Here is a 21,203-nt window from a genome sequence, read left to right on the forward strand (position 1 = left end):
TATAAACACATCCAAACGATTCACATCAGCGATTGGTCGCGTCGACAGTATTTAAAAATAAATATCGATATAATACTCAAATATGACTTAGAGTTTTAGGTGTTTATAATTTTGCTATATCAAAACAATCATAATATGTAGCTATGTTGGGAGGTTTGCCACATTTATTATTTATTTATTTATTTGTATGTCAGAAGTTACATACAAAGGAAAATTAAGTCAATCGAATTTTAGGACAAACGTCAACTAAAATGTCATATTTGTAAAAAAAACTTTTGTGAAGAGAATAAATTATTTGAGTCAATGAATCGTTGTACCTTACTTGATTCATTTGACAGAATCGGTTCAATGAACTGCCTCGTTCTTCCCTTCTCCGGCGACTCAGCTGTCAGACAAAGGTCGAGTGGGCGAAAAGAATTCAGCAGCTTCGTTTAATATTGCATTCTGTCTTTATTTATTCACTTTAAATGTTTCCAGGTCTGTTTTTGTTTTTGACATGTGTTTTTTTTTTTTTTTGACAGCTGAGTGAGAACTATCAGAACTTCTCACCTGGAACTGTCACGCCCTTGTCTTGATTGACAGGTGTTGAAGCCAATCAGAAAGGGATTTCCAAATCACGTGACATAAGATAGACGAAGACCTTTAGTAAGTTTTGCTTTACGCGTTTAGCCTAACTTTAAATACATGTGACAAAATTACTGGGTGATGCACAAATGCGAAAAAAGCAAACTGATAATTGATATATTTGCGATCAGTAAAGTATTACTTCACTCTCTGAACTACTTTTTCATCCTGCTTTTATAGTGCTATACAACCAATCATCTATCAATATCAATTTTACAAGAAAAATCAAAGGCTGTGTCTCAAACAGATTCTAACAATGTAGCACCCGTGGCTGAAATGCCTTTGAGCAAGAAAACAACTGCTCTGTAGACTGTTTGTGTGTGTGTTCACTGCCACTGATGTGTTAAATACAGAGTATGGATTTCTTTGTACTACTTTCAGAATGCAAGCAAGTTTCAAATTTCAAAACATACAAAGAGTACAAAGAGTACATGGCTGAATATAAAAGTCTTTCTATTCATCCTACAGTGACGTTTGGGTGGAGAAGCTGTTTTTTCATGACCTTTCATAGCGTAGTATATAGAAAGCAGGAAGCCAGTAGAGAATCAGCCTATGATTTTTCTTGTGAAAATCATTGTTCATTGTCTCTCAGCTCCACTGACCATACAGAAGCATTTAGTTCTACAATTACAGACTGCTGCATACTTTCCTATGCCTATTTCCCCCTGTTGTTTAAAGAGCAGGACCGTCACACAGCAGGTATGCTTTGGGTGGTGGCTCATCCTCAGCGCTGCAGTGACACTACCATGTGTTAGTGTGTGTTGTGCTGGTGCGAGTGGATCAGACACAGCAGTGCTGTTGGAGGAGGTTATATACCTCTCAGTGTCACTGCTGATCTGAGAATAGTCAGAACCAAACAAAAATATCCAGTTGACAGCGTCCTGCGTCCACAGATGAAGGGCTAGAGGATGACCAGCACACACTGGGCAGTGACAGATGAGCTAGTCTCTCCGACTTTATGTCTACAAGGTGGACCAACGAGGTGAGTGTGTCTAACAGAGTGGAGGGTGAGTGGACACAGTGTTTAAAAACTCCAGCAGCCACTGCTGTGTCTGATCCACTTACACACCACCACTACCACATCAGTGTCACTGCAGCACAAACCATACCTGCAGGTGGACTACAGCCTATAACAGTGTTCCTGTACATACAAAGTATGTGTTCCTAAATCTGTGATCTTTTTGTGTAAATATTGGTACGTTATTGGTTTTATTAAGCTTGTGTTTGGAAAAACGTGGCACCACATTTAGTGTTGCTGTAACACAGCTCCAAGGTCCTGGATTTATAGGGTCGAGCCCCACCTGGGGTCACTGTAGAGGACATTGTAGAGTTTGGTGTGTTCTCTCTGTGTCTGTGTGGGTTTCCTCCAGGTGCCTGATTCCCCCCACAGTCCAAAAAGCACACATTGGTAGGTGGAATGGACATTTAGAAGTGAGTGTATGAGTGAATGTGTGAGTGTGTGGTGCCCTGTGATGGACTCCAGGTTGTGTTCCTGCCTTGCACTCTGATAATATGGGGACCCACTGTGAATTGTAAGTGATTACAGACAATGAATGAATGAATGAATGAATGGGTTAGGGTTACAAGCACAACATTTCATTACTTTAATGAAGCTCACAAATAAGACACAATAGACTGTTGTTTATAAGGTAATATAGCTTATATGGGGTCTTCCTCCATATTATTTCATTTATTTATATATTTTTTTCATTTTCTTTCTGTACCCTTTGCAAGAACCTCCACACATACACACACACCTACCCACCCACACACTCAGAAACACACGATAATACAAGAGGATGAGTGTGAACTTGGTAACATCACACAGCTTTTGTGCACTTTTCAACTCCTCTATGCAACCTGGTGTAGGAAAATATGGATATAGAAGTCTTAAAATCTTTAAATGCTGAATTAGAATTCAAGCACTATCATTTCTGAGTCAACACAAATTGCAAACATCATATATGAGATAATGACTGAAAAGTCTGTGTATCTGAAGGGTATGCTCAAGTGTGTGGATCTCTTTTCATAAATGTGCCATTGAAGCTTGGTGTTTTGCTGCTTTTTTTTCCAGGAGCATTTCAATAATGAAAAAAAAATGCTGATAATATAAAAATACATGACATTGTAGTTCATTAAATAAACCTGCAATTTATATATAAAATATAATATTGAAGTATATAAAAATAAGCCTAACAACTTCTCAAAAACAGTAACAGCCATCAGCTCTCGAGAATGTGTCACCCCATGTTATCTACCACACACACAAACAAAAAAAAATGCATTTATGTACAAACAATCCACTATGTATTAGCGGTTAGTGTGTCATTTTGACACAAAATAAAAGACTGAATGCTGTTTTAAATCATGTGCACATAGGATAGTGTGTCTTGGTTACATGGCAACAGTATGCAAGTCTTTAAGAAATCAGAGTAATACTCCAGAATAAATTAAATGTAAAGGTATATTTCACTTTCATACATTATAGTTTAAGTCAGTGTATCTTTAGAGAGAGGGAGAGGGGATGGTGGGGGCAAGGGGCCAGGGTTAGTTAAAAGCAAAATGGCAGCCCCACCTGATTTAACAGTATTACAGCCTACTTTGAAGGATACAAGACACAGGCAGTGATGGCTATGGCAAAAAAAAGGGCTTGTTCAGGGGCTCATAGGGACTAGCGGCCTACCACAGCTTAAATGCTGGTTCTGTGCTTATGCTGTCCATGTCTGAACCACAGGATTGTGGCAACTTTATGGCAGTGGGCATGGACATTAAATTTGGACTGGTCAGGAGTGGTTAGTTGTTGGTGTTTGGTTTCTGTATGTTTTGACTTTATCCCTGGTGTCTCCTGGCCAGGCAGTGTCCAGCGCAAGCCAAGCTCTTCATCCCCTCTCCATGCGTCCCTCCTCTTCCACCTCTTCCCCCTCCTGGCTTAGAGCTGTGAGGCCGCCTGGCACCCGTCACTCTCCATCACAGGGAAGGGCACCATCTTCACTCACACGAGATGGGATGGTAACCCCAAGCTCATCCACACACCAACATTGACCACGCTGCATGCCCTTGGAGGAGCGACACTGCAGACAAAGGGTATATTCAACTCAAAAACACTGGAACAGAGCATGACACAATTAACCATAAAAATATACAAGTGAACGCATAAACTTATTATGATGATTATGAAATCTTAAACCTGTTTGACTATGCCTACAACACAATGTACTTCATCCTTTTCCGTAGATGTTTTGTCACGTTTGATTCAACTAACTGAATGTAGAGATATATTCTAGTCTTTTGTTTCCCTTTGACTTAATTTGACACAAACTTTTACAAAAGTATTTATCATTTTTAAGAGTAGAGCACTCTGTTACTTTCAAGGTACACGCTACTGAAAATTTAAAAGGGACAGGACACATCCCTGAATAGGAGGCCTATTGTCATTGTATAGTTTCTGCACACAGACCTTCATCAGACCTTCAACACTTCAAATAGGTGTTGATAACAATATCAATTTGCTTAAATATAATGATAGTTGAAAAAATGCATGTCTTACTGTATTTTTACTTTTCATATTGTATTGATTATGATTTGTTATTCGTATTTGTTTTGATCTTTTTGTTAGTCGTTATGATTTGTGGTAAATAGGTAGGTAGTGAGACAGGTAAATTGTGATGTCACACACAGTTCCTACAAAAGCTGCTTTTCCTCCACTCAGCATTTGCCTGATGGAGAATCTAGAAGTCAGCATATTGCAACAGTAAAGGGAGCTTTTTTTTCCAAAACAACGTGCAGATACTTTGAATTTTGCTTGTGTCCTGGTCCTTTGTTTTAGTCTCGCTCTATGTGTGTGCTCATGTACTTTTCTTAGGGTTAAAAAATATATTTATAAATAAAAAAGGCTGCGTGTCACCCTGTAAAGCCCGGAATATTCCTTCAGAAATCAGAGCTGACAGGTAGGTTTTGTCAGGAGCATTTCAGACCATCAGAGAAGAATTCTTTACATATTAATGTCACACACAGAGGTTCAAAAAAGTAGTCCGGCTCGATGGGCGAGTTACAGGGCGTGGCTCACAGTGCTGAGGTGTGCAGCGGTAAAGAAAATATGAGCTTCCGTTGTAACATTAAATATACGTTGTATTTATAGCATTGTACATAATTATTTCTGTTTATATATATGTATAGCTGCGCTATGGTTTTATCTGTGTCAAATACAGAACAGAACAGAAGAGTGGAGCAGTAAATCTGTGGAGCTAGAAGGCAGTCTTTTCTCAGAGCCGCGCGTGCATTGATTAATGCGGGAACGTATAAATCCGCGGGAAACGAAGACAATTATACCGCAATGCACCTTGGGGGCCTTGGAGATAAGGCGGTTTGGTGCAGTTAAAAGCAAAAGAATGAGAGATAATTTCGGAATAGTTTAAGGTGTAGGTCAAGAACACAGAGGAGCAACTAATGTCACGGTTCTCCAAAAGATAAAGCACAGCCTGTTTACGAAACTGAAATCTTCATAAGAGTGAGAGACGATGGTTATAATGAGTCTTGACGATGACGCTCCAGTTCTCATATTACACCCGTTTTAGCACTCCGCCAATTTTTTATTTCCCATCCATTTTATTTGAATTAATTAAAATAAACATGTATAAACTTTAAAATACCACAAAAGGTCAATATAACTTTTACTGTGTTTTTCTTTATTTTTTATGAAACCGACTCCATTTACTGAGTGTGCTGGAGGACTATCACAAAGTTTATGGATTTTATGATCTGTGAGATACCTGTGTGTGTGATTAAAAGTCTTCACATATCTTGCAGGATATCTTTCTCCCAATGATATGCACTTAACTAGAGAAACAAGCCGTGTTTACAAAAGATTATGTTGCTTTCTCCTTGCCCTAAATCTTGTTTAGAGTTTAGAATTGATGGCTTATGTAGAGCTCTTGTAATGGAAATTTCTATTTAATATATAAGCACTGTGCAAATTTCCAAACCCAGATAGCAATGAATGTTTGGCCCAAATGTGGCATATCTGCAGTTTTATGGCCCACATTTGGCCTTGAACGCCGGCATTGACTCAGGGTGAGTCTGGCTGCCTCAGCTCAGCCACAAGTCTGCCTTACATTGGCCAGACATCAGGTGAGTTGTGGACCAAATCTGGGCCAAATCAATATTTGGTCTACATCTGGCTCACACTACACAAACGTAACCCAAGTCAAGCCTGGCTCATGATATTTGGCCCATGTTCCGCCTCACAAAACATTTGCCAGTGCCAAAACCGAGCTTGTAAGCGCCAAACATGACACAGGTTAGGCCCAAAGTGTCTGCTGTCTGGGAAGCCCTTTGAGTGTTAGAGAAAATGTGAAGGGCAGTGTAGAGGCACTTCAGGACCAGGGCTGTGAATCACTGATTTTAAGATTAATATGGCTCTCTGTACCTGCTTTTTTCTGTAGTAACCACGTGTGTCGCAGTTGGGGATGTAGATATCACGGTCAGACTGGAAGACGGTGAGCTCGAGACCCCGCAGCTTAGCATTGAGCAACTTCCGGCATGGAGCCTGTGGAGGAAATGAAAGCACAGAGGGAGAGATGGTAAATATGAGGCAACCTCTTGCATACCTGTCTGATCAAGAATGTGATAAAACTGCTTGGGTATTATTAGTGAGGTTTCAGTTCACATTTGATATTCCTTAATATCCCTCTCTGCTTTTGGTGCTGCTGTTATTCCTCTAAAAACCTTCTCTTTGTTTTGAGTAAAGTTTCTGGACGAAGCTGTCTCTGCTTCACTGATGGCAGTTTAAAAGGTCCAACAATGTGTGATGATTCATTTCCATGAGGGGCTTTCAATTGTCAGGAAAGCACTTGAGTGTTTAAATGGGGCTCACTCAGCACCACTATTTAATGGACGTATGATAATAAGCATGTGAGATATGAGCAAATGTATAAATAAAGGATGCCGTGGAGGGACTAACCTTATCAATTTCACCGCTGTGTGAAGGATCAGGAACTGGGAATACAACAACACAGACAGTCACAGACAGTTAAGTATATTTCAGGGACACATTACATGTAATATAGCCCACACCCCTGACAATGCCAAAATGAACCCATTCTCAGTTTGGCTTGACCGCAGTAGCTTGTAATGGACAGTAGATGGGGTTGTCTGCTGTATGAAATAGCACCATCAGAATGGACAAACTGTCTAATTCTTTAAGTCTCTTTTGATTCATTTTTGTTTCACAGTGAGACCTTTTAACTATAGTCTCATGACCTATAAAACAAATAGGTTAATTACACTGACACATGTAAGCTACACACTTACACACACTTATACAAATGCATCAAGAACAGATGTAAAGACACTGACGTGCACAATGACAGCAAGTGATCTGTTAACCATCAGAACAACTGCACCACCCAAAAGCCTTAACTCATAGAAAAGCTTTCGCACCGCAGAGGAATTTATTGCCATTGCATGCAAACCAGCAGCTATTCCTGGCGTTTTTATGCTCCTGCCCTTCCTCCACTAACATTTCTGTCATCCTACCAGCGTGCTGGACGAGGCGAGTGCTTGCCAATACGTCTCTGGAACCTGAAACACATGCTGCTGCTATTTGCCGGAACGCTTAAAGCGGATTCTGCCTGTCATTCCCATGCTGCATGCTGCCCGGCAGAACGACAGAGCAGAGGAAGAGACTGTGCTGTACAAGCGAAGCTGTGGAGGTACACAGCCAGTACCCATGCGGTCAGGGCAGGGCGAGGCTAGAAACCCTGAACCCCTTAGAAAGTAAAAACTGGAGCAAATCTCTGAGCTCAGAACATTTTGATCACAAGGGAATTTGATGGAGGATTAAACAATACAACAAGCTTTTTGTGATTTTGTCAGAAAAAAAAGAGGCTATCAACATAAACCTAACCATTTAAAGGGAATGGGACATAGTTATTTTAGATTAAAATCGCCTATAATGGTCTTATGCTATATTTCATGGTCCCTCACTAGTCTCCTCCGCCCCCCCCCCCCCCCACCACCACCTCATCATTTGTTTTTTAACCCCTCCTCTTCCTCTGTTTGCTACAAGATATGAAGTGTCCTAAATCTTTACCTGTAGTATACGGTTTTTCTGTGGGAATCGTCTTGCTGTACTTGGCGCAGAAGCCCCTGCCCTGCAGCAGAGCTTGAAGCGGACTGTGCTCCTTTGGAGGGGGCATGCAGCGCAGGCCCTTGGCACAGCTTAGAGTGTACACTCCGCACGGCTCCCCCAAAGCCAAGACGGCTGTGTTGGACGTCCCCACATGGTCCCTGGAGGCCCGACCTGCACCCAGTGGGTCTTTACAGGTTGGGCAGACTTTGTGGGGGCCCAAGCGCCTGGCCACAGTCCAGGATCCGCAGTGTGCCACCAGCAACAGGGTGACAGCGGTCAAGTTGGACAGGAAAGGCATCTTCTTGCGCTGTGGTCTCAGGAGGTTCTCCATGCTCCCGTGAATTCTTCTACAGACGTGGCTGATGCTATTTCTGGCCGTGTGTTCCTCTTTCTTCCAGCCCTGTTCTCTATTTTCTTTACACGTTCCTCACTTTCGACTTGGTGCTCAGCCTGTTCAGTGGCGCTGCAGCCAGAGGGATACGATCCGAGAGTGAGTGAGGCTTTTAAAGATCAGAAAGGCGGTGATAGAGAAAGAGGGGGGGGAGCACAGTTATGACACCTTCAGGGGCTGGGACTGAGAGAGAGAGAGAGAGAGAGGGAGAGGGAGTGTGTGTGTGTGTGTGCATGTGCCTGTGTGTGTGTGAGAGAGAGAAAGAGAGAGATTATTTTTCCTTTCAGAAATGATCAAGCTTTTCTTCCCTCATTACTGTATCTGGAAACTCTCATACCCTGAAATATATCATTAGCTTATTTCAAGCTATCCATAACTTTCTGAATTATACATGAAAACGTTAGACCATTCTGGCAACATATGCCATCGTAGCACAAAGAGGGATTCAGTTTCTCTCCGGATGCCACAGTGAATGCAGCCCTTGCTCTTTAAGTACTGCACCTCTTAACTTAAAGGTGAGCATCAAAAAGTTTGTCTGCTACAGTACACAGTGTTGTGAAGGATGTATGTGCTGTGAATGATAAACAGCACAGTGATGTGTACTGCCTGGACGAAAAAGAGTACTAAGAATAATAATATCATACACTCACTGTCTATTTATCAGCTCCACTGACCGCACAGGAGCACTTTGGAGTTCTACAAGTTCAGACTGTAGTCCATCCTTTGCTCTGCGTATTTTGTTAGTCCATGTTCACCCTGAACCTCAGTGGTCAGAACTCCCACAGGTTGGTGGATGATTCTCAGTGTGTTAGTGTATATTGTGTTGGTACGAATGGGTCAGACACAGCAGTGCTGCTGGAATTTTAAAACCCCATGGTGTCATTGCTGGACTGTGAATAGTCCACGCGTCAAAACCATCCAGCCAACGTCCTGTGAACACTGATGAAGGAATGGCAACCGATGGACTACTCTCTGACTTTGCATCTACAACAAAGTAAGTGTACTTTACAGAGTGGGCAGTGAGTAGGCACAGTGTTTGAAAACCTCAGCACTGCTTGGTGTGAGCCACTGGTAGCAGCACAACACACTGCAACACCATGTATGATACAGTAGCTACTTCGGCTGGTCTTTTGGGGGTCCTGAGCATGGGGGGGTTAAGAAAGTATGCAGCGCAACAGACAGACCACTGTCTGTAATTGCAGAAATACATTGTGCACCTATATGGTGGTGTAGCTGATATAATGGACAGTGAATGTAGAATATTAGAGTGGGTGAACTTATTTTGGCCAGGCAGTGTATAACATAGGGCGGCATGGTGGCGCAGCAGGTGGTGTCGCAGTCACACAGCTCTAGGGGCCGGGAGGTTGTGGGTTCGCTTCCCACTCCGGGTGACTGTCTGTGGAGTTGGTGTGTTCTCCCTGTGTCCGCGTGGGTTTCCTCTGGGTGACTGTCTGTGAGGAGTTGGTGTGTTCTCCCTGTGTCCGCTTGGGTTTCCTCTGGGTGACTGTCTGTGAGGAGTGCGGTGTGTTCTCCCTGTGTCTGCATGGGTTTCCTCCGGGTGACTGTCTGTGAGGAGTGTGGTGTGTTCTCCCTGTGTCTGCGTGGGTTTCCTCCGGGTGACTGTCTGTGAGGAGTGCGGTGTGTTCTCCCTGTGTCTGCATGGGTTTCCTCCGGGTGACTGTCTGTGAGGAGTGTGGGGTGTTCTCCCTGTGTCTGCGTGGGTTTCCTCGGGGTGACTGTCTGTGAGGAGTGTGGGGTGTTCTCCCTGTGTCTGCGTGGGTTTCCTCTGGGTGACTGTCTGTGAGGAGTGCGGTGTGTTCTCCCTGTGTCTGCATGGGTTTCCTCCGGGTGACTGTCTGTGAGGAGTGTGGTGTGTTCTCCCTGTGTCTGCGTGGGTTTCCTCCGGGTGACTGTCTGTGAGGAGTGCGGTGTGTTCTCCCTGTGTCTGCATGGGTTTCCTCCGGGTGACTGTCTGTGAGGAGTGTGGGGTGTTCTCCCTGTGTCTGCGTGGGTTTCCTCCGGGTGACTGTCTGTGAGGAGTGTGGTGTGTTCTCCCTGTTTCTGCGTGGGTTTCCTCCGGGTGACTGTCTGTAAAGAGTTGGTGTGTTCTCCCAGTGTCCGCGTGGGTTTCCTCTGGGTGACTGTCTGTGAGGAGTGTGGGGTGTTCTCCCTGTGTCTGCGTGGGTTTCCTCCGGGTGACTGTCTGTGAGGAGTGTGGTGTGTTCTCCCTGTTTCTGTGTGGGTTTCCTCCGGGTGACTGTCTGTAAAGAGTTGGTGTGTTCTCCCAGTGTCCGCGTGGGTTTCCTCCGGGTGACTGTCTGTGAGGAGTGTGGTGTGTTCTCCCTGTGTCTGCGTGGGTTTCCTCCGGGTGACTGTCTGTGAGGAGTGTGGGGTGTTCTCCCTGTGTCTGCGTGGGTTTCCTCCGGGTGACTGTCTGTGAGGAGTGTGGTGTGTTCTCCCTGTGTCTGCGTGGGTTTCCTCCGGGTGACTGTCTGTAAAGAGTTGGTGTGTTCTCCCAGTGTCCGCGTGGGTTTCCTCCGGGTGACTGTCTGTGAGGAGTGTGGTGTGTTCTCCCTGTGTCTGCGTGGGTTTCCTCCGGGTGACTGTCTGTGAGGAGTGCGGTGTGTTCTCCCTGTGTCTGCATGGGTTTCCTCCGGGTGACTGTCTGTGAGGAGTGTGGGGTGTTCTCCCTGTGTCTGCGTGGGTTTCCTCCGGGTGATTGTCTGTGAGGAGTGTGGTGTGTTCTCCCTGTTTCTGCGTGGGTTTCCTCCGGGTGACTGTCTGTGAGGAGTTGGTGTGTTCTCCCTGTGTCCGCGTGGGTTTCCTCTGGGTGACTGTCTGTGAGGAGTGTGGGGTGTTCTCCCTGTGTCTGCGTGGGTTTCCTCTGGGTGACTGTCTGTGAGGAGTTGGTGTGTTCTCCCTGTGTCCGCTTGGGTTTCCTCTGGGTGACTGTCTGTGAGGAGTGCGGTGTGTTCTCCCTGTGTCTGCGTGGGTTTCCTCCGGGTGAGTGTCTGTAAAGAGTTGGTGTGTTCTCCCAGTGTCCGCGTGGGTTTCCTCCGGGTGACTGTCTGTGAGGAGTTGGTGTGTTCTCCCTGTGTCCGCGTGGGTTTCCTCTGGGTGACTGTCTGTGAGGAGTGTGGTGTGTTCTCCCTGTGTCTGCATGGGTTTCCTCCGGGTGACTGTCTGTGAGGAGTGTGGGGTGTTCTCCCGGTGTCTGCGTGGGTTTCCTCTGGGTGACTGTAAAGAGTTGGTGTGTTCTCCCTGTGTCCGCGTGGGTTTCCTCTGGGTGACTGTCTGTGAGGAGTGTGGTGTGTTCTCCCTGTGTCTGCGTGGGTTTCCTCCGGGTGACTGTCTGTGAGGAGTGCGGTGTGTTCTCCCTGTGTCTGCATGGGTTTCCTCCGGGTGACTGTCTGTGAGGAGTGTGGGGTGTTCTCCCTGTGTCTGCGTGGGTTTCCTCGGGGTGACTGTCTGTGAGGAGTGTGGTGTGTTCTCCCTGTTTCTGCATGGGTTTCCTCCGGGTGACTGTCTGTAAAGAGCTGGTGTGTTCTCCCAGTGTCCGCGTGGGTTTCCTCTGGGTGACTGTCTGTGAGGAGTTGGTGTGTTCTCCCTGTGTCTGCTTGGGTTTCCTCTGGGTGACTGTCTGTGAGGAGTGCGGTGTGTTCTCCCTGTGTCTGCATGGGTTTCCTCTGGGTGACTGTCTGTGAGGAGTGTGGTGTGTTCTCCCAGTGTCCGCGTGGGTTTCCTCCGGGTGACTGTCTGTGAGGAGTTGGTGTGTTCTCCCTGTGTCCGCGTGGGTTTCCTCTGGGTGACTGTCTGTGAGGAGTGTGGTGTGTTCTCCCTGTGTCTGCATGGGTTTCCTCCGGGTGACTGTCTGTGAGGAGTGTGGGGTGTTCTCCCTGTGTCTGCGTGGGTTTCCTCTGGGTGACTGTAAAGAGTTGGTGTGTTCTCCCTGTGTCCGCGTGGGTTTCCTCTGGGTGACTGTCTGTGAGGAGTTGGTGTGTTCTCACTGTGTCTGCGTGGGTTTCCTCTGGGTGATTGTCTGTGAGGAGTGTGGTGTGTTCTCCCTGTGTCTGCATGGGTTTCCTCCGGGTGACTGTCTGTGAGGAGTGTGGGGTGTTCTCCCTGTGTCTGCGTGGGTTTCCTCCGGGTGACTGTCTGTAAAGAGTTGGTGTGTTCTCCCAGTGTCCGCGTGGGTTTCCTCCGGGTGACTGTCTGTGAGGAGTTGGTGTGTTCTCCCTGTGTCCGCGTGGGTTTCCTCTGGGTGACTGTCTGTGAGGAGTGTGGGGTGTTCTCCCTGTGTCTGCGTGGGTTTCCTCTGGGTGACTGTCTGTGAGGAGTGCGGTGTGTTCTCCCTGTGTCTGCGTGGGTTTCCTCCGGGTGAGTGTCTGTAAAGAGTTGGTGTGTTCTCCCAGTGTCCGCGTGGGTTTCCTCCGGGTGACTGTCTGTGAGGAGTTGGTGTGTTCTCCCTGTGTCCTCGTGGGTTTCCTCTGGGTGACTGTCTGTGAGGAGTGTGGTGTGTTCTCCCTGTGTCTGCATGGGTTTCCTCCGGGTGACTGTCTGTGAGGAGTGTGGGGTGTTCTCCCTGTGTCTGCGTGGGTTTCCTCTGGGTGACTGTAAAGAGTTGGTGTGTTCTCCCTGTGTCCGCGTGGGTTTCCTCTGGGTGACTGTCTGTGAGGAGTTGGTGTGTTCTCACTGTGTCTGCGTGGGTTTCCTCTGGGTGATTGTCTGTGAGGAGTGTGGTGTGTTCTCCCTGTGTCTGCATGGGTTTCCTCCGGGTGACTGTCTGTGAGGAGTGTGGGGTGTTCTCCCTGTGTCTGCGTGGGTTTCCTCTGGGTGACTGTAAAGAGTTGGTGTGTTCTCCCTGTGTCCGCGTGGGTTTCCTCTGGGTGACTGTCTGTGAGGAGTTGGTGTGTTCTCACTGTGTCTGCGTGGGTTTCCTCTGGGTGACTGTCTGTGAGGAGTGCGGTGTGTTCTCCCTGTGTCTGCATGGGTTTCCTCTGGGTGACTGTCTGTGAGGAGTGTGGTGTGTTCTCCCTGTGTCTGCATGGGTTTCCTCCGGGTGACTGTCTGTGAGGAGTGTGGTGTGTTCTCCCTGTTTCTGCGTGGGTTTCCTCCGGGTGACTGTCTGCAAGGAGTGTGGTGTGTTCTCCCCGTGTCCGCATGGGTACCCTCCGGGTGCTCCAGTTTCCTCCCACAGTCCAAAAACACACGTTGGTAGGTGGATTGGCGACTCGAAAGTGTCCGTAGGTGTGAATGTGTGTGCGTGTCTGTGTTGCCCTGGCGCCCCCTCTAGGGTGTATTCTTGCCAGAGGTAGGCTCTGGAGCCACCGCGACCCTGAACTGGATAAGCGCTTACTGATAATGAATGAATGAATGAAGAGTGTATAACATTACATTGAGATGACATCCATTTTAACGATCATTACAGTTTGTATTATAATTATTGTTATCTCTATAAGACCAAAATAATGCAACATTCTTTCAGTTCTGAATCATTATTTAGTGCATTCATCTAAATCAAAGTTTTATTTCCATATAAATATATGCTTTTTCTCCTTCATACTCTCAGCTTCTGTATATGTATATGTGTACACACACACACACTACACACATATGTATGCTGCAGAAGGACAGATTTATCTGGGTAATTGTGGCCAGAGTTCCCCATGGATTTAGCACAGTATGATCCAGTGGCTTGTAATGCAGCAGATATCTGCTCAACCATTTCAGTCTATTCTCCAGGGGGAGATTTTGTGACATCTGCGTGCATTTCCTTTAACCTGAATACCACTAAGCTAGAGCTTGGAAGAGATGTTCTGTGCCGTTGTCTACAGCAATTATCAAAGATAGCAAAGATTCCATGTTGTGGAAGATTCAACTTCAAACGTCCAAAAAGTGAGCGTCATCTTTGTAACGAATGCATCGGAAACAGGTTGTTATATTTGAAAGAATATTTTTCTGTCTTTGAAAGGCCAAAGGAAGGCCACAGACTGGGTGCTTTGAAATCTGTGGTGTTTATGACTGTGCTGTCTTCGGTTCATAAGCAGCCGGGAGGGTCTTTTAAGGGGAAAGTTTGTTTATTTGACACTGTCACAAAAGACTAGGAGTTTTGCGATATCAAAGATAAGCTGGAATGAGCTGAAGCAAACAGGATTTAGATGTTTATCTAACTGTATTGACATGTGTGGTCCTCACACCACCCTCAAACAAAGATATGTTTGGCCCCAGCCTATCAACTGTACTGTCTGAACAGAATCTACAGAGGAGTGTTTCTTTCAGATGAACAGCTGTTAGACAAAACTTCCTTGCACTCAGGGAAAAGCCATCAGGCTGGGGTTCTCTGTCTCTCTGCTTGAATGTCAGCTGGCTGGCGTTCATATTAGAGATGATTCATCTCGGCTAAGTAAGCAAAATCACCTGTGTCTTGCATTCCCATCTAAGGCCTAGACCAGTACAGCCCAGCCCTTTGCTCGATTTCCACATGTTTTGTCAGGATAAAGTTCCAAGAGGAACACCAGGCTAATGAGGGTTCTTGTTTTCCAAACTTGCTCCACAGGACTACACTTTTTCCTCCCCACCTCTGTCCATGAGCCAGTGAGAAAACGCTGTGCAAATTCTCATGCTCTTTTTTCACTTAATAAAATGTCCACATGTCCACAAACACTTTGACTGCTTTCACTGAACACTGTGTTTCCATATTGAGGTTTTTTTTTTCTACGCAATTGTTCACAAGCTCATCCAACAGGTTTTTTTTAATTGGGCTTTTTGTTATCTATAATTATTGGTTTTGAGATAGTAAACCAGGTTTGAAGCATCCAAAGGCAGCTGCCTGGAAATATATCACTTCTGAATATGGAAACTGGATGGAAATGATCTGACGAATGGTCCAAGTGTAAGATTGCACATTTATACAGCTTTACAGAATGGATATCATTTTGAGATCATATTGTTCCCAAATTTGAAATTTCAGTGTCTCAAACAGGAATATTCAGACCACCATGGTTTCTTATATCATAAACCTAAGAAACCAATCCTGTCAACTTGCAGGAGAGGAGGTGGGGACAATTTGCATATTAGTTCTGTACTGTATGAAGGCTGGGGCGGCATGGTGGCACAGCAGGTAGTGTCGCACTCACACAGCTCCAGGGACCTTTAGGGTTTCCTCTGGGTGACTGTCTGTGAGGAGTGTGGTGTGTTCTCCCTGTGTCCGTGTGGGTTTACTCCGGGTGACTGTCTGTGAGGAGTGTGGTATGTTCTCCCTGTGTCCGTGTGGGTTTACTCCGGGTGACTGTCTGTGAGGAGTGTGGTGTATTTTCCCCTTTTTCGTGTGGGTTTCCTCCGGGTGACTCTCTGTGAGGAGTGTGGTGTGTTCTCCCTGTGTCCGTGTGGGTTTCCTCTGGGTGCTCCAGTTTCCTCCCACAAAAACACATGTTGGTAGGTGGATTGGCGACTCAAAAGTGTCCTTAGATGTGAGTGTGTGAGTGAATGTGTGTGTCTGTGGGTGTGCCTCCAGGGTGTATTCCCGCCTTGCGCCCAATGATTCCAGGTAGGCTCTGGCCCCACCGCGACCCTGAACTGGATAAGGGTTACAGAAAATGAATGAGTGAATGAATGAAGAGAGTAGAGTTATTAATGGATTTGTTTCATGGAAATAACTTCTCAATACGCAGTTTTGTTGAACAGAGAAAAGTTTTAGGGGTTTAACTGATGACCAGAGGGGGACTTGAAGTACTACTTGACTGCTGGAGTGGCGTATGAGCGGGGTGGATGTGGTGGATCCGCCCCGGAGTAGCTCTCTGATTCTCGGATTGGTTTAAAGAGATTTCACCGCGCCTCCATTGGCGCTCCGTGTCCCCGACCTCTGATGTAAACAGGAAAAAGTCCTACACACTTTAGACTAGTTTTCCAGTTGCTTAGCTGATGGAGAGCTTAGCTAGAAGTAAACACAAGTGGCCTTAAACATCCTCGTTTATTTTCTACTGATGTGAGGTAAGGATTTCAGCGGAATATGATCTCCGGTGACCGCAGACTGTTCCGGTAGTGTCAGCGGTGTTGGGTTTCAGGTTTCTTGGGCTTTGTACGGGGGTGGTTAGCTAGGCTAAAGCGAGCGCCGAGCGAGAAATGAAGTTACACTCACTGCCATTGTGTAGCCGTTAGCACTTAGCTAGCTAGTTTGACTAGGTTGAAAACCGGCTCTGGCTGCAGTCAGTGCCATTTTAGCGACTGTGTGTGTCTTCTAAAATATCCTCAGTGTGGTGACAGCTCTCTGTTTGGCAAACAAAGTATGTAAAACATGTTATTGGCGCGCTGTAGTTAGCCGGTAATGTTGGAGGGCCCGAACGCGTCTCAGACTTGAGTTCTAACCGTAAAGACACGTTAACACAGCAGTCTTTTCTGAACGCTTTTTAAAACAGCCGTCTGCTTATCGACCTTTTCCTCAGGACTCCCCCGTTCAGGCAGCGACTACATCATTATATCGTCATCACGACGTCACTCAGTCAGCGAAATGACGTCACGACAGAGTCCAGTTCTCAGGCTGGTCCTCAGCCAGAAAGACCAGAAGAAGAATGGATTCATGATGCAGCAGTACACACTGGGGGCTGTTCTCATTGGCAAGACATTAGCTTGTGTATCTTCGTTATTTGGGTGTTTTATACTTTCTTTCCACCTTTTTGAACCTTTTTTTAAATAGTTGGATGTAAGCTGGGCACTGGACTATGATGTCAAGCAAGAGCACACTCGATACACACTCATAAACTCACACCTATGGACTCTTTTGAGTCACCAATCTACCTACCAACCTGTGTTTTCGGACCAAGGTAGGAAACCGGAGCACCCGGTGGAAACCCACCCAGACACAGGGAGAACACACCAAACTCCTCACAGTCATCCGGAGCGGGCTCGAACACACAACCCCAGGACCCTGGAGCTGTGTGACACTGGCGCTACCTGTTGCGCCACCATGCCACACTTCTTAGCATTCATGCTACGGAGAAACAGCATGTGTGTCCAGTTATATAAATAAAATAAAGGCAACAGATAAAGGGACATTGCTTGCAGGTGACTAATGACTGATGGGGTCCTAAAGAGATTTTAATGCATTTTGACCTTCATCCACATAAACTGCATTTTGGTTTTTTGAAGATATTAAAAAACTCTGTTTCAGTGTGCTGGGTAGACAGCAAACCTCTGTCTGTTTCCTTCCATAGCGTCCATATGACCTCGATATGATTTGTTGTCAGTTTAGTTCTTTGTCCTTTCCACCACACTGAGAACACATTTCTGTAGGGGTGCGCGTCAGGCCATGGCTTGGGGTTCGCCTCGACCTGTTGCCTACAGCGTAGGTTTGAAGCAGAAGTACAAAAATTAGAATTGTCAGTGATTTTATTCAATGTTGACGTGCATCTTGTTTCAAATGAAATCAAAGAGCTTAATTTCAAAATGCTGTTCGTTAAGGAGCTTAATCAATGACATATTGATTGAATTTTTTTTACTTTGAATTTTATTAATGTGCGTTTTCCAAATCTGAATATTTCACCACCACAGAATTTCAAGTTTATCAAATGCCATACAAAAATAATTAAAATGTAACATATCAAAAATTCAGATTAAAATATTTATGTCATTGATTTAGCTCCATAGTCTGTCCATTTATAACAGGGTTTATTTTAAATGAGATTTTTTAACGTAAAATATAAGAACTCTTTTATAATGCTGCGTGAAACCATTTTTTTTTTAAAAATACTTCTTTAAGAAGGTGCTTAATACAGAACATTTTATTCCTGTAATTACAGTATAGCATTAAAGGGAATGTCGATGATTCTGGGAAATTGCTGTTCTCTCTTGTTTGTTGACATTCAGAAGCTCTGCGTCTTTTTAAGATGGAACAGTATGTTTGAAAAAAACAAAAAACAAATGTTGATTGTATGTGGCTGAAGTTTAACTTGTACATTTTTATTTACGGTTTAAATTAGTTAAACATTGCATTTCTGTGCTATTTTTTTTTGTTTTGTAGCATGTTCAATCTGTGTTTACTTCTATGCAGTTTGTAGTCTCCTGAATTTAGTCTCCTGAATCTGAAACAGCAGAAAAGCTATGGAGCAGTAGTAGAAGAGTTCTCAGCTTTATTTATGCTTTTCAATGTTTGAAGGTCTCACCCTGCTGTGAACAGAAAGAGAAAGCCTAGCATATCAGACCGTGTTTCTTTGTTTTCTTATTTATTTACTAAAACTTGGGCTTCATAAATATATATTAGACCGGTTAGAGAGCTAGCAAAGAGTGAGGAAACATTCTTTAAAATGTATTAAAATAGTTTTTTGATTAAAACTGTGAACATTGCATTTAAACTGTGTTGTGTATGTGAAACACAATGAAAAGTTGTCTGTGATTTATAAATGCAACACTTGTAGCCCTGTCAAATTATAGCCAGGCTTTTTATGTTTAACTTCATGATGTTTTGGGGAGACTAAAGGCTCCTCATCTCTTGAGATCCATTCATATTGAAACTTGGAAGAGGACATTCTGTTGTAAAATTAAAATTTGTGCAAACATTCTATCAATCAAAGCTGTTCAAACATGTGCATTGCAGTCATAGCAAGGTTATTATGGGCTCTTCCATGCAGTAATTATATTAGAAAATAAGTTGCCGCTTGACTGCACTTTCTGAGCATCTGTCCACAACTGGAGAATTCTAAATCTTGTGTCAATGTTTTTGTTTCCACTGTTTTTTCCAAACAAGATGGACGACATCAATTTACACTACAGGTTCCTGAACTGGAGGCGTAGGATCAGAGAAATCAGGGAAGTGCGTGCTGTGCGCTATCAGGAGCGCTACAAGCGCATGCTGAAGGATGGTGACACTCTGAGGTGGGTCTTCCAGTGAGTCGAGCCTCAAGTGCCATTTACTTCATTTAATTTAGCGTCCTTAGAAATAAACTGAGGCATTAGCGTATAGGCCTGTAGCTTTCATTTGATTAATATGTGATTTACTAACAAGCAGTGCATTAAAATGAATAGTGTTTGGGGGTTTTTTTGGTTGTAATAGTTCAACTTTCAATATTCCAATAATTTGTATGTCAGTTCCTTATCATGACTTTCTGTCCTCTTTGTTTATGAATGCCACAGTCAGAACAAAGCCCAGGGCTTATGTTTCCCTGAAAAAACTGTGGCATGTCAGCGAGGTTGACTTGGGAATGAAAAGCATGTTACGTGTGTGCATCAGTTCCTACCCAAAACACAAACCAGGCTGACTCTCTCAACCCCACTTATTGAAACAATTATAATCGCAGGGAATGTTATGGGCTGCTTGTTGTTTTGGTCAGCAATAGATGAAAGGCAGCTCTGACGTATCGGAAAAAGCATCAGTCTTTTGTGCAATATGTTGTTTGAATTCCACTAAACATATGATATCTTTTTTGGGGCTGCTCTTCTATTTGAGTCTTCTGTTGAGAATTCAATGTAACTGCAATATTTAATTAAAGATTGTTTATATTTACAGTTGTGAGGAAGTTTGATATATTCAGGATTGATGTATACATACATTCAGTCTTTGTCTTTGATAGCAACGTATGAAACCATTTTTAAATAATTGTACAATATGGCCAAAATATTTATCACAATATATTTCTTCAGTTCTGTCAGTATGATATAATTCTGATATCAATAGGAACAATAAAAGTGACATGACATCACCATTAAACAACAACCTCTTGGCTTTGTCAATATTAATATTTTAAAACTTACTTTAAAATTGAGTGAAACGAACTGCTGTGAGGAGTGTGGTGTGTTCTCCCTGTGTCGCAGTGGGTTTCCTCCGGGTGACTGTCTGTGAGGAGTGTGGTGTGTTCTCCCTGTGTCTGCGTGGGTTTCCTCCGGGTGACTGTCTGTGAGGAGTGTGGTGTGTTCTGTCTGTGTCTGTGTGGGTTTCCTCCGGGTGACTGTCTGTGAGGAGTGTGGAGTGTTCTCTTTGTGTCTGCGTGGGTCCGGGTGCTCCGGTTTCGTCCCACAGTCCAAAAACACACGTTGGTAGGTGGATTGGCGACTCAAAAGTTTGTGTGTGTGTGTGTTGCCCTGTGAAGGACTGGCGCCCCCTCCAGGGTGTATTCCCGCCTTGTGCCCAATGATTGCAGGTAGCCTCTGAACCCACTGCGACCCTGAACTGGATAAGGGTTATAGACAATGAATGAATGAATGAAACGAAATGATGGTCAGTCACTGACAGATGCTGTAAATAATATAAATTTAAATGTTGAAAATGTGTTATAATTACTATTGAAACATTTTATATTGCAATGTATATTGATATTGAATAATTGTTCAGCCAGGCAGTGGTCATGTTGGTCAAACGTGACAAATTCACAGCAGCTGCTACTCCCTCTAGGAGATGCATCATACAAATATAATGTCAGAGCCTCTTGAACTTAATATGAATGCTTAATTTGTACGTTTAAAATAGCTTAATTTAATTGTTTATTAAATAAAAATGTTTGTTTGTTTTGATTGTTGTTGACCTGATATGTACCTATAGCAACAGTGCTTTTAGATGAATACTTTCTAAATTGATTTTCTTTTGCCTTCCTGCTGTAGTTACCAAGGGAACTCAGATGAAGTTGGCTGCTATGTAGCTTCGCGGCCCTTATCAAAGGGAAACTGCTACTTTGAAGTAAGTGCCACATCAGTGTTAAGAGCCTTTTCCGTTCCAGGTATTACATGAATACATTGTATACGAGTAAATCTGCTGCTTTTAACTGAGAAATTCAGATTCACGGACAATACTAATTTCAGCTTGCAATTGCTTCCATAAGTCTTTTTTTTTTTTCACTGCTACCATTTAAAGTTGGCTCTTTTTCAGGATGGAACCCAGGTTTCTTTCAAGCAAAACCACAGCGCCTGTTTTGACAGCAGTGCAAACATCTTATGATATTTCCATTCACTGAAAGATGGAAACAGATTTGAAATGTAAATTCTATGTAAATTGAGCTTGAAAATCACATAATAAGGAATATCCTGTCACGTGCTTTTATGTCCGTTCTGAAAATTGTTTTCCCTTGTTTTCCTATA

At 44.3% G+C, this 21,203-nt stretch overlaps 2 protein-coding genes across 2 annotated transcripts in view; one reads left to right on the plus strand and one right to left on the minus strand.

Annotated features, from left to right (window-relative positions):
* Nucleotides 1-2,242: 2,242 nt before the first annotated feature.
* igfbp6b (insulin-like growth factor binding protein 6b) lies at nt 2,243-8,223 on the minus strand. The gene is made up of 4 exons (XM_066671440.1): nt 7,715-8,223; nt 6,584-6,618; nt 6,050-6,169; nt 2,243-3,695 (listed from the first exon to the last, which is right to left on the minus strand). Exons 1-4 carry the CDS (start codon nt 8,082-8,084, stop codon nt 3,582-3,584), a joined length of 639 nt encoding a protein of 212 aa, XP_066527537.1. The 5' UTR covers nt 8,085-8,223; the 3' UTR covers nt 2,243-3,581.
* A 7,754-nt stretch (nt 8,224-15,977) lies between these two features.
* spryd3 (SPRY domain containing 3) overlaps nt 15,978-21,203 on the plus strand; it is a 38,447-nt gene continuing 33,221 nt past the window's right edge. The window contains exons 1-3 of the mRNA XM_066670102.1: nt 15,978-16,133; nt 18,883-19,010; nt 20,730-20,805. Coding sequence (XP_066526199.1) covers nt 18,883-19,010; nt 20,730-20,805 — 204 coding nt within the window. The 5' untranslated portion in view covers nt 15,978-16,133. The remainder of the gene's footprint in view (nt 16,134-18,882; nt 19,011-20,729; nt 20,806-21,203) is intronic.

This window comes from Hoplias malabaricus, chromosome 5 (genome assembly GCF_029633855.1).
Source record: "Hoplias malabaricus isolate fHopMal1 chromosome 5, fHopMal1.hap1, whole genome shotgun sequence".
In the NCBI taxonomy this organism is placed as follows: Eukaryota; Metazoa; Chordata; class Actinopteri; order Characiformes; family Erythrinidae; genus Hoplias; species Hoplias malabaricus.